Here is a 13,579-nt window from a genome sequence, read left to right as displayed (position 1 = left end):
TGTAGAGTCCAGGTATCCCCTCATGCAAGCAGCAGTGATACTGACCCTAGCCAAATGTAAAACTAGTGAAAAACAGTCAGAAAACATTAGGAGGGAAAAACTGCCAGTGTCCTTCACCTGTAAACTCATTTCTGTTTTGGAAGTTGTGTCATTGTTACCGCTCTAGTGCACAATTTACAATACAATAACTTTATTAATCCCCAAAGGGAAATTCAAATGTCTGGGGTATCATCTGTTTACTTTAGAATTAAATAATCTAATTGCTGATGGTAAGAAAGCTTTTCAGAATCTTTCTGTCCTGCAGCGCAGGGATAGGAGCCGTCCACCACCGATGCTTCGTTGTTCACTGAAGCAGATGTGAAGTGGATGATCCATGTTTGTCAGAATGGGTTCCATCTTGCTCAGTGTCCATCTCTCCACCTCATCCTCCAATGTGTTCAATCTGATTCGACCACAGAGTCAGTTTTTTAATCAGTTTGTTCAGACGCCTTGCATCCTTGTGTTTTATACTGCCTCCCCAGCAGACTGCAGCATAAAACAGGACACCTGCTACCACAGACTGATAAAACATCTGCAACATCTTACTGCACATGTCTAATGACTGAAGTTTTCTGAGGCAAAACAGCTGGCTCTGACTCTTTTTGTAGATTAATTTCACTTTGTAGAATAATTTCATAAACACCAAAGCAGCTGAAAATGATTAAAAACAACCTGTTACTGACCCCTTGAAATTTTTCACTCTCTGTGTCATTGCAGCCATTTGCCAAAATCAAAAAAGTTCATTTTATTTCTCATTAATGTACACTCAGCACCCCATCTTGACAGAAAAAAACTGAAATGTAGAAATTTTTGCAAATTTATTAAAAAAGAAAAACTGAAATATCACATGGTCATAGTATTCAGACCCTTTGCAGCGACATTCATATTTAACTCACATGCTGTCCATTTCTTCTGATCCTCCTCGAGATGTTTCTGCTTCTTTACTGGTGTCCAGCTATGTTTAATTAAACTGATTGGACTTGATTAGGAAAGGCACACAACTGTCTATATAAGACCTTACAGCTCACAGTACATGTCAGAGCAAATGAGAATCATGAGGTCAAAGGAACTGCCAAAGGAGCTCAGAGACAGAATTGTGGCAAGGTACAGATCTGGCCAAGGTTACAAAAGAATTTCTGCAGCACTCAAGGTTCCTCAGAGCACAGTGGCCTCCATAATAAGATAAGATAAGATTTTATTGATCCCCAGAGGGGAAATTCAGGTATTGCAGCAGCACAGGGCGAGTGCTCAGGACCTCAGACTGGGCCGAAGGTTCACCTTTCAACAGGACAATGACCCTAAGCACAGCCCTAAGTTCTTGACTGGCCCAGCCAGACCCCTGACCTAAACCCAACTGAGCATCTCTGGAGAGACCTCAAAATGGCTGTCCACCAACATTCACCATCCAACCTGACAGAACTGGAGAGGATCTGCAAGGAAGAATGGCAGAGGATCCCTAAATCCAGGTGTGAAAAACTTGTTGCGTCATTGCAAAGAAGAATCATGGCTGTACTAGCTGAAAAGGGTGCTTCTACTCAATACTGAGCACAGGGTCTGAATACTTATGACCATGTGATATTTCAGTTTTTCTTTTTTAATAAATTTGCAAAAATTTCTACATTTCTGTTTTTTTCTGTCAAGATGGGGTGCTGAGTGTACATTAATGAGAAATAAAATGAACTTTTTCGATTTTGGCAAATGGCTGCAATGACACAGAGAGTGAAACATTTCAAGGGGTCTGAATACTTTCCGTATCCACTGTATAATAAAAAACAATGATCTTAATCTGGCATTCAACACTCAGCATTTTTGGTCAATGGCCAAAAAAGAAAAAGAAAATAGAAAGAAAACACTTAATACAGTTCGCCAATGTCTCCCTCTAATTTTAATCTTCAATTTTCTATCGATAAACAAATAAATGAAACTTCAGTGTTTCACAATTTTAAGATAGTTGTCTATACTTTTGATTGCTGAGCACGCAAAATATGGACAAAAAGCCTAAATCATAATCTATTAAAAATATAAAGCCAAAAATTAAAGAATTGTTCATTTGTGCAGGTTTAGTGGACGACAGTTCCAGTAAACTTAAGTTCTTATATTTAATGTTTAGGGTATTTACATATCCTTGCACACATTGCCAAATGTGACCGTGCAAATACAGTTTATCTCCAGCTACATTTCCAGATCACACTGCAATAAAAATATCATAAAAATACAAGCCTATTATCCACAGACATCATAAGACGTAGGATTTCCCCAGGTGAAGCGCCGCCAGACTTGAACAAAAAATTTTTCTTTGGTTTGACTTTCAAATGTTGCCGATTTGGCAATCTAATCTCAGCCAGTTTCTTTTCAAAGTAAATAAGCTACAATATAGCTTAATATATCATCTAATTTAGACAATGTCTAAAGTACTTTCTAAATATTGTATACTACATTGTGTGTTTACTTATCAAGTGCCAGTTTCATCCTGCCATCTTCAGTTTTTCCAGTTCCAGTGATAGGTAGCCTCAGTAAACCATTATGTTTAGAATGTGTTACGTTAAGTTGGAGTCCATTGGAGTTGATTTCCACCTCCTAAGATCCTTTGTGCACCCTGTTGGACCCCAGCGCCATTTTCAGTATCAAAGCGTCGCCACCTCCCACACTTTTGTATGCATGTACTGGTTCACTAAGGCAATAAAAATGAGTCAAAAGACAGTAGGTCTCCCTCCGTCTTGGCTGATATTCCTCTCCCATATCCCAGCTCCTCCATGATGAACCTGATGTATTCCTAGGACAGATGAAACATAGTCATGCAAAAAATGGAAAGTGTTTTTTGACATTTGGAGTAGTGTGTACAGGTAAAGGTGATGTACTTTAACACGACAAAAACAAGAGATTTTATTAGGATTATTCAAAGTATCAAGAGATGTAAAATTCCGCTGGTAAAAAAAGAAGACATTTCCGGAATTTTTCGACCACTCTTTCCAATATACAAATTTACTATGACTTTTGAAAGAGCTCACTTTAAACACCTTGTCAAAAATAAGCTCTTGTTTTTTAGTTTTCTTAATCACTGTTCCTATTAATAATATTATTATTAAATAAATAATGTTGAATGGTATATGAATATTTATTAAACTTTAGCACCATGGAGGGTTAGGGTTTTTTTTGTTTTGTTTTACAACTGGTATAAAGAAAGCTTTTTATCTTAACTTTGAGTTAAAGGGAATGAGATTAATTATATATTGCTGTCTTTTATTACAGTGAATTCGTGATGAATCGCTCTCACGTATGAATCACACATAAATAATAGCCTAGTTTTGTGCATGATCAGTGATGGTGAAGAAAAACAGGACTATAGTTTTATTGTTGTTTTCTGTGAACACAACCTTTCTGGTTGTAAATGAAAAAAAGGGAAAGGGGGAAGTGTCTGCCCTTAAGTCTCCTTTCGAATCCACTGGCAGTCTCTGACAAGGCAAAAATGAGGGTGGTATCATTGTTCACATTCCCTTTATACACCTGAATGGTTTCTCCCTTAATTAAACACAAGACTCAACTTTATAATTGCGTGCTTTAAAAGGACTCAGGCTAATTTGCAAGGATGACCGCATCCTTAACTAAAATACATCACAAAATGTGGTTTGGCTACACAACAACCAAGCCTAGAGTCAGCAGTCTTCAACAGTTGTTTTTACAATCACAAGATTGAAAGACAAGACCTAAACCACCATAAGCCTAGTCTGTCTCTCAATCCCCTGACTTCCATGTCTAACTCTCAGCAGTAAGTGCACTTACTGAAGACAAAAGTCTTACATAACATCTCACAAAATAACTGCATTTTCAAGTTGAAGTTTTTAAGTGTCTCAGTCATTTGCCGCAGTAAAATGATAGCTTTGAGTAAATTTCATACAAACAGCAAAATTACTTTCTGTGAGACTTGGTCAAAAAAAATAGTGTGTGGTCATAGTGAAAAGGGAACAAATCACCCTGTGCAATAGTAGCAACTTTTATTCTTTCTTTGTGGTTTTACATACACTGAGGGGAATCCTGCTGAATGATTAAATCAGTGCATTTATGCATAATCCCCCCTTCTTATAAACAAATTAAGCAGATTGCAAGTCCCTGTTGTTACTTCAATCCATCATATATTCTTTGAGCTCATTAATGATGTTGTGAAACAAACAGATCACAGGGTGATTAGCAAATAAAAAAACAAAGACTAAATTTGATTTGTGGATTTGGGTTAAATGTTGGATTCATTTAAATAATTGTTGATGGTAGTATTCTGCACTATGTTGTTTTAATGGTAGTATTTTGTACAGCTAGAAAAATATCCTTAACATTCCTCAAAAGAAAACAAGAATCCAACACAATAAACACAAGTTGCATACTAGTTATAATTACACTAAATTGATTTGGCCATATGGCAGGCATTTAACATACATTCTAGAAGTGATTGAACTGCAAATGCAAAAAGACGTTTTTGCCTGTCGTTACCGTAAAAAATACACTTAACACCCATCTAAGGTTCATCCTGGACAGGTCACCAGCATATCGCAGGGATACACCAAGCATATTTACATGAAAGCTTGAGCCTGTCTTTAGAAAATGCAGTGCTACTTTGTGTAACTTTTTTTTTAACCAGATCAATACCATTCAAGCTTCATAAAACAAAATCTGGTCAAATATGAAAAAAAAAGCCAGAATTACATAAAAGTATTTATATAACAAAGGTTAAACTTTCAATTATATTATAGTGCTTCTAATTGAACTGTGAAAACACTGAATTCGTCAAAAGTCAGGCTGCAGAGTTCTAAGCACATAATCACAGTCGTCACATATAAAAACTATTCCTGTACAGATATATGAAGGTGTAGCAAACATTTTTTAATGTTACTGTAAGATTAAGGATGGGGTGTAAGATGAATATTTCTGTTAATCATCATGCAACACATAAATGTGGACCTTATAGTACACTGGTCACTGAACGCCTTCATTAACAGCTGCCTGAGGCGGCATTATAGGAAGTTCCAGCTTCTCACATTCAGTCAACCTCAGTGTCAGGTGCTGGGCGATGTCGTTAGGATCAGTGTACAGTGCAGCTGGAACATTCTGAAGAAGAGAGGAACATCTGTATAATAATCACAATTAACACAGCATATCACAGGATACTTCATAATCTTATCTGTTTGTAATTTAAATTCACATTCTTTACACTTCTTTTTTTTTTTTTTACATATACGTATGTATAGCTTTAGTTTAAAAATACCATTTCTATAACTAAACAAAATGGCAGTTTCAGATAAATATATAGTGGTATTCATTTTTTGTGCAATATCTGCATCATAGGTACATTTGTATTCTCTCATTGCCTGATAGCCTCCTTCAACGCTGGTGTCCACAAGCACCAGTGACCTTCTGGCTGCAGTTTCTGACAGCCACTTCTACAATAGAGGCTTTGAACATGTTTGATTCCATCTCCTAAACCTCCCCTGGAATTCAGGAGAAACTCTTCCCAATGTGGGTATTGAAAAGCCCACAGACAGGAACCTCTGCCAGATGTTCCCAATTCATCCTCACTACATATTTAGATTTACCAGATCTGTTTGGTAGCCTTCTTCGCCATCAGATCCAATCATCAGTTGATTGTTGTGCTCTTCTCTCCACCCGAGTGCCCAAAACATACAAAAGATACCTTGGAGTCAGTAGCACCTCAGCAGTGCTGATTGCCTCCATGGCACACAGCACTGATAGGGTAATTCATGCAGTCTGACCAAGTACTGAGTGTTTAAATTAACACACTTGAAGTTGGACATTTTCATCTGGAAATCCTATTTGGAACGGATAAAAAAATTAATACTTTGAGACATGGGAGTTCAGATTTTCAAGACCAAAAAAGCCATGAGTATATGCAGACGCATGCATATATATCTATAAACTTCACCTTAATTTTTTATATCAGCTCTACACCTGTAAAGTTGTGTGCCTGCATCTTGTATGGTTTTGATGTCATCCATCCTGTACAGGCAGCAGGGACACTGGAGTCTATTTTGGTTGACAAAGGGTAAACAATTTGTGCTGCCATTGTGATGATATTGTGTTGATAAAATCTGATAAAATGTGCCATGTACAAAGAACTTCTGGTGTTGTCCTGTGCAGGGAAGGGTATTTGTACGACATCAACAGCAGCACTAATCTTATTTATACTGCTTTTTTACCTGGTACTGCTAAAAGAATTAATCATGAGTTTCTAGTAGCAGAAATACTGTGACAACTTGTAAAAACTAGCACAGGAGCAGTTCCCCACTGAAGGGGGCAGAGTTTCCTAACCGTTGAGTCTTTACAGTTCCTCCGCTTAACAAACAGGCATCAGTGACAGAAACAACTGTCTATCACTGTTCACCCACCAATGCTTTCTGAATGGATCTACGCATAACCCTGCAACAGGTGGCTGGCAGGTGCTATGTCTTGCCAAAGGGCAGCCTGCGATTTGGTCCGGGACTGCTATTAACAGCTAACCCTGTTGTCATCTCCACACCACCAACCACTCAACCATCATCAGGCAACGTATGCTAGCCCTGGCTGGACATGCGGTGAGACACAATGAAGCAGCTGGTCGAGTACTGTTATGGAAACCTGATGCTGTCAAAAGGGTTGGCAGGCCAAGCACATTAAGGATGGTTCTCGAAGAAGACACCGGTCTGGAAGACAAAGAACTTTTGACTGCAATGCTGGACAGAATGAGGTATAAGAAGAACTTTCTTCATGTCACCAATTCTGTCGGATACAACTGACTTCTGTCGGATACAACTGACTGACTGGTAAAAGAAAACAAAGACTTTGTTTGACAGTATTTTTACTGCACAATATTCTTATTTTTCTTATTTTTATTTCTTATGCTCGTATTTCTACTATTCATAACACCAAATTTCAGTTCAAGAAAGTGTGAAAATATAGCCAGACAAATTTGTCTGTAGCATCCAAATCCCTAAATTGATCCTGCTGACACTGAAACTGAAGGTCTGACAAACAATTCAGTTGATGCTCTGACCATTTCAGATTTAATTTATAAGCACACACAACTAAACAATGAGCTGACTAGTACTTTTGATTATGAATTCATGCTAGTATGTATAAGTCAAGTCCACGTGCGGGCTCTAGGGTGCCAGTGTACTAACAGTGTACTTCAAAAAGTTCTTGGGCTCACCAGAAAACGTCACAGGAGAAATAATGCTCTTGCATTATTTTCAACATAAGTCTCCTCCAATGAACTTGGTCAACCAAACGTTTAAGTTCCACTATACCTTTTAGAAGGTCACATGTTGAGCCTCCAGATACTCCCTTAACAGCATGGATGACTTCATCATCACTTCGAAAATGGTGAAAATGCAAGTGGGATTTTAGTTTAGGAAGCAGATAAAAGTTTGGCAGTGCCAGGATGGATGAGTTGACGAAACCCTAGGGCCAGTAAATCCTCCAACACCAACTAAATAAATTATTTGATTGTCAGAGAAGCACTGGACCAGCTCTCCATCTAACAGGTCCAGTCCTTTAGCCCAGTGAGATCTAACCTAGGTGGGTTCTGAAGAACGTTCAAGCTGGTATTCAAGGAAAATTCGCCTAGCTTCTCACTGCCTTTATCCAAACGCCTATCCTGCTTCCTCTGATAATCGGTGAGTCGCACACAGCGCGACTCACCGATGAGCCTCAAAGGCTCATCGGTTCAGGGGGAAGTGAACGGGGGTTCGGTCCAGAGATTTAGATCTACATGTATCCATTTTTGTTGTTTGGGCCAGTAAAAACTTTGTTAATCCATTCTAGTGTTGTTCCTCAAGGGGAAAATAGAGTTCAGTAATGTTCATTCAGTCAGCGTTATTTTTAGATCACAGTCTTCTGTAATCCTCAAACAGTGCAGAAAAAGCAGTACTTTCATCCATAATTCAGATAGAACAGTTATTCCGTTGCAGATCATGTTGGAGCTCCCGTCCAGAGTTGCGTGATAAAATCCCCTTTGCTCAGAGCATTTCTACCCTGATTTGCATCAAGTGACTACCACCCAACGACTCCCAGCTTGCGTCTCGATCAGCTGTAATTTATTGTGGATAACCTTTTGCATATGCAATGACAGCACACTTAATTAACATAGCAGTGACTTCATACTAAATTAACCTGAGCAATGACTTCATTCTTTCCATGTCCTCATCTTGCACACTTGTCCCATGTTTGAGGAAGTAAAACTATCTATTTTGGACTGTCCAAACAACCCGTCTCCAACTGATCCTAAGATCCCTCCATTTTTAAGGAACTAAAACTATCTGGAAATGGAGAAACAGATGTCAGCCTCTAACTGTTGCTGGCCTCCCATTGTGCAATCTTTTGGACAATAAGTACAGCCTTAAAGAAAATCCCCACAGTCTATTTTGACATTAATAACCTTTACCGGTAACACTTGACCCTAGCTCACCTTAGCTCTTGACTTCTTACTTCATTACCAGGTTAAAAACCTCTTAGTTTTAAAGTAGTCAAAACTCTTTCCAAAACATCTCAATTTCATAGTAATCAAAACTTGTAAAAGCATTTCCATTTCATAAAGCAAGAGTTCCCTTTTTAGCCAAATCTATCAAAAACATCAGTTTCTTATGGTAACCAAAAACATCACTTTTCACAGTGAGTTGCTGTTCTGACTTGGTTACTTCTTAAACAAAAATTATCAAGACAACCCTTCAAAAAAATAATCAACTCATCACTCTTCAGAGTGAGGTACTCTTCTGATTATTACACTGTTTCAAAATTAAAGAATACAAAAAATAGGCATTTGGTTAGTTCAAACACATTCATTAGGTTATAGCATAATTTGATCATAAATCACAGGTTATAATATCACAATGTTCCCTTATTTAGCTGGTATTCTGCCAGAGTCTCATCCTTGTGGCTGATTCTGGGATCTCATACCTGTATATTTTCCAACACCCTCTGCTATGAGATCAGTCAGCCCATATATTTATATGGGCTCGTTACTGCGTTACATTTACTTAAGTAACTTTTTGAAAAAAAAAGTACTTCTGAGAGTAGTTTTTCTCTGCCATACTTTGTATTTTCACTTGAGTAGATTTATGATGAAGAAACGCTACTCTTACTGTGTTACACTGGGCTGCATACCACTCGTTCCTTTTTTTACCACATTAGATCTGCTTCATTTTGCCGAAGAGATGCCCCCAGTGGATCTACCACATGACTGTGTTTCACCAATCAGATGAAGCAACAATAATCACGTGACTCTGTTTCACAAGACGTCGCACTGCGGTCACATTAGCGGCATAGCAGCACAAACTCTTTACATGTAGCAGACAGGGAATAAAAAAACAGAGGCATTTTCAAGAAATTTGATCTTGCTTCGGAGTCCAAAAACATTTGCATAGCATTAGCATGGATATCTCTGTCTTTTGTCTTCTGTTTACTAACACGGGCGAAGCGAAGCGTGACGTCAGGCTTGATAGGTCGATGTGATACAGCGGGAATAGAGCATTCACATACAGTCTATGTCATAGACTCTATGACCATGCAGTATATCTTGTCACTGGAAGTTGTTTGGACTGTTCAAACATATAAACGTTACCTTACTACAGGTATTTGTTTCAAAAGCTTTATGTTGTGAAAAACTGAGATTTGGAAATTTGTGCATTTCTGTGCCTTAACTTGTAATTTTGTAAAGATGTTGTTTATTTTTGCTATTTTTTTATTTTATTATTTGGAAATACCAGAATTTGCACATTATTTTCCATTTTTGTCTGTCTGATCACATCATTTCTAAAAAATAAATTGGACATTACAATCAAACAGTTACTCAGTACTTGAGTAGTCTTTTCACCAAATACTTTTATACTCTTACTTACCTTTAATGTGACCTATAACCTGTACAACGCAATTGAAAAACAAACTGAAACCTTTCAGGGAGGTGAAGTAAAAATAACTGAGAAAATGAGGTTGCACGAGTGTGCACACCCTCTTATAACAGGGAATGCGACTGTTTTCAGATTTAACCAATTACATTCAAACTAATGTTAAATTGGTGTCAGCACACACCTGTCACCATTTAAAGTGCCTCTGATTAACCTCAAATAAAGTTTAGCTGTTCTAGTAGGCTTTTCCTGACATTTTTGTAGCTACATCTTCCAGCACAAGCAATGGTCCGCAGAGAGCTTCCAAAGCATCAGAGGGATCTCGTTGTTGTATGGCACACAGTGACATTACCAAGAACAGAACGTCTGTCCAAAATTGATGATAAGACGAGAAGAAAACTGGTCAGGGAGGCTGTTAAGAGGCCGACAGCAACATTTAAGGAGCTGCATTAATTTCTGGCAAGTACTGGCAGTGTAGTACATGTGGCAACAATCTCCGGTCTTCTTTATATGTCTGGGCTATGGGGCAGGGTGGCAACATGGAAGCCTTATCTTATCAAGAAAAACATCCAAGCCAGCTTCATTTCACAAAAACACATTTGAAATCTCCCAAACGCGTGTGGGAAAACGTTTTATGGTCTGATGACACCAAGGTTGAAATTTATGGCCATGATTCCAAAAGGTATATTTGGGGCAAAACAGCACTGCTCATCACCACAAGAACACCATGCCTACAGTGAAGCATGGTGGTGGCAGCATCATGCTTTGGGGCTGTTTTTCTTCAGCTGGAACTGGGGTCTTAGTCATGGTGGAGGGAATTATGAAAAGTTCCAAATACCAGTCAGTGTTGGCACGAAACCTTCGGGCTTCTGTTAGAAAGCTGAAGATGAAGAGGAACTTCCATCTTTCAGCATGACAATGATGCAAAGCACACATCCAAATGAACAAAAGAATGAACAAAAGACTTCACCAGGATAAGATTGAGATTTTGGAATGGCTCAGCCAGAGTCCAGACCTGAATCCAATCGAACATCTGTGGGGTGAGCTGAAGAGGGCTGTGCACAGGAGATGCCCTCGCAGTCTGCCAGATTTGGAGTGGTTTTGCAAAGAAGAGTGGGAAAATATTGTCACATCAAGATGTGCCACGCTGATAGACTCCTACCCAAAAAGACTGAATGCTGTAATAAAAGCCAAAGGTGCTGCAACAAAGTACTAGTTTAAGGGTATGCATATTTGTGCAATCAGGCTATTTTAAGGTTTTGATTTTTCCCCTTTTAAAGGTTTCAGTTTGCTTTTCAGTTGCATTGTACAGGTTATAGGTCACATTAAAGGTAGAAAAAGTTTTTGAAATTATTCATCTTGGTATCATTATTCACAAAAACCTGGCATTTGAACAGGAGTGTGTAGACTTTTTATATCCACTGGAGCTGGGACAAGGAAAGATGAACAAAAACTTAGACAATGGAAAGCTGTATATGAACATACTATTATATGCAAAAGACTTGTTGCATTTGTGGCAAGCTGCATTGTCAGTACTGACTCAAGTAAAAGGATAACCATGCCTTTGAACATTAACTCTGCTAAGCTGTCATCTACATTGTGTGTGTGTGTATGTGTGTGTGGTGCTGCAGTGTGTGATGTCATCTTAGATGAAATTAATTTTGAAAAAATATTCAAGGTAACATTTATGTATCAGAACGGTACTTAATAATTTAGATCCAGATATCCAGAGTTTGGAGGCTGAGTTACAGTATTGGTGCTTGGTCTGGTTTATAGGTACCTTATATGTATCAAAGTAACATTCATATGAAGGTCAAAATCCATGGTTTCCTAGCAAAACATTGCATTGTAACGAGATGATCAATGTTGTTGATAGTCTTTTTCTGTACAACATTTTCCCATGATGACACATGTGCATGCACACAGACAGACTCATAAAGTGAAAACAATACCAAGTACAGTACCATGACTAGTAAAGAGTAGCTGTGATTGATATGCAGACAGTTTCCGATGTGTTCCTTCAACTACAATAAATTACTCAACCAAGACTGTTTCTAAAACACCAGACCAAAAAAATCTCGAAAAGCAAACACTTCATTTTCTTCCCCAGTAAACTTTTAAAAGCATAACACTCCAGTTTTGAAAGCAAATATGTTAGCAGTCCAGCAGTGAATAAAAAAATTTGGAGTCATCATATTTCTGCAGACTGCTGCTCTGTGTCTGTGACTAGTAGCTTGTTATGTGATGTGTCATAGCTCACCTTCAGTTCTGCTACTTTGCTTTCCCTTGTGCTGAATTCTCGTAGCATGTAATCCTTTCCAGCCTGGAATCAAAAGGTAGCATGATCTTTCATTACTTGTTAGGGCCTTTACCAGAGTAAAGGGTGATTCCTGGTTTCTGCAGATCCCCATTTATAACCACTGTGGATGTTATAAAAAAAAAACAAAAAAAAACAGCAGACCTGGACACAGTTCAATTCATACTAAAATATAAGGTATATAGGGTGCTATGCAGACGGTTGTTTTGCCGACCATCACAGAAAAACACTTGGACTTGAAAAACACAGAATTTGCTTTTGAAAGACAACCTAAGCCAAGCACTACGGAATAGCCTGTTGCTGGAGTTTGTTGCCTTCCTATTCCAAATACAATGAACGGGCACAACACAAGATCTCTGGAGAGTTCGTAACTTTCCACTGTATAATGGTGAATCTCTTCATGCAACCATCCCCAAACAAGCATCAGCTGTGAGCACTATTGTTTTGCTGGCACATGAGCAGTCAGCATATTTACTGCATGTTTGTCCTGGAAATTCAAGGAAATACTATGAGGCAATTTTTCTGTAGGGCTAAAATGAAACGCTTGCTGGAGAAACTGAGGAAAACATGGTTCTTTATCCTTTTTGCCAGAAGAAAAACATCACACTGTTTTGTGTTTACATATATGCATACCTTGCATCTCTACAGCAAGTGTTAATGTGCAGTTGTGAACATAAGTTAAAATACTCTTGTAAAGACCATGCATATGGTACACACGTGGACAAAATTGTTGGTACCCCTCAGTTAAAGAAGGAAAAACCCACAATTCTCACTGAAATCACTTGAAACTCACAAAAGTAACAATAAATAAAAATTTATTGAAAATTAAATAATCAAAAACAGCCATTACTTTTGAATTGTTGATTAACATAATTATTTAAAAAAACAAACTAATGAAACAGGCCTGGACAAAAATGATGGTACCTCTATAAAAGATTGAAAACTATTTGACCAGAGTGACATGATTAACTCAGGTGTGTCATTTAATTGACATCACAGGTGTTTCCAAACTCATAATCAGTCAGTCTGCCTATTTAAAGGGAGACAAGTAGTCACCCTGCTGTTTGGTGAAAAGGTGTGTACCACACTGAACATGGACAACAGAAAGCGAAGGAGAGAATTGTCCCAGGACATCCGAAAAAAAATGATAGACAAACATCTTAAAGGTAAAGGCTATAAGACCATCTCTAAACAGCTTGAAGTTCCTGTGACAACAGTGGCTCATATTATTCAGAAGTTCAAGACCCACGGGACAGTAGCCAACCTCCCTGGACGTGGCCGCAACAGGAAAATTGATGACAAATTGAAGAGACGGATCGTTGGAATTGTATCCAAAGAG

The 13,579-nt window shown here is 38.3% G+C and overlaps 1 protein-coding gene across 5 annotated transcripts in view; it reads right to left on the bottom strand.

The window, feature by feature from the left end:
• The window catches only part of tiprl (TIP41, TOR signaling pathway regulator-like (S. cerevisiae)), a 54,694-nt gene that overhangs the window by 24,115 nt on the left and 17,000 nt on the right, over positions 1 to 13,579 (bottom strand). Inside the window, exons 7-9 of one of the 5 annotated variants that reach the window (XM_022219419.2) lie at positions 12,184 to 12,246; positions 5,622 to 5,719; positions 4,990 to 5,136 (exon numbers count right to left, since the gene is read on the bottom strand). In XM_022219419.2, coding sequence (XP_022075111.1) covers positions 5,663 to 5,719; positions 12,184 to 12,246 — 120 coding nt within the window. In that variant the 3' untranslated portion in view covers positions 4,990 to 5,136; positions 5,622 to 5,662. Of the gene's footprint in view, positions 1 to 4,014; positions 5,137 to 5,621; positions 5,856 to 12,183; positions 12,247 to 13,579 lie in introns of those variants that run through there. The other 4 variants (XM_022219421.2, XR_007937140.1, XM_022219418.2 and 1 more) reach the window with 4 other exon arrangements.

This window comes from Acanthochromis polyacanthus, chromosome 17 (genome assembly GCF_021347895.1).
Source record: "Acanthochromis polyacanthus isolate Apoly-LR-REF ecotype Palm Island chromosome 17, KAUST_Apoly_ChrSc, whole genome shotgun sequence".
NCBI classification, from domain to species: Eukaryota; Metazoa; Chordata; class Actinopteri; family Pomacentridae; genus Acanthochromis; species Acanthochromis polyacanthus.
This window is presented reverse-complemented; position numbering and strand designations above follow the sequence as displayed.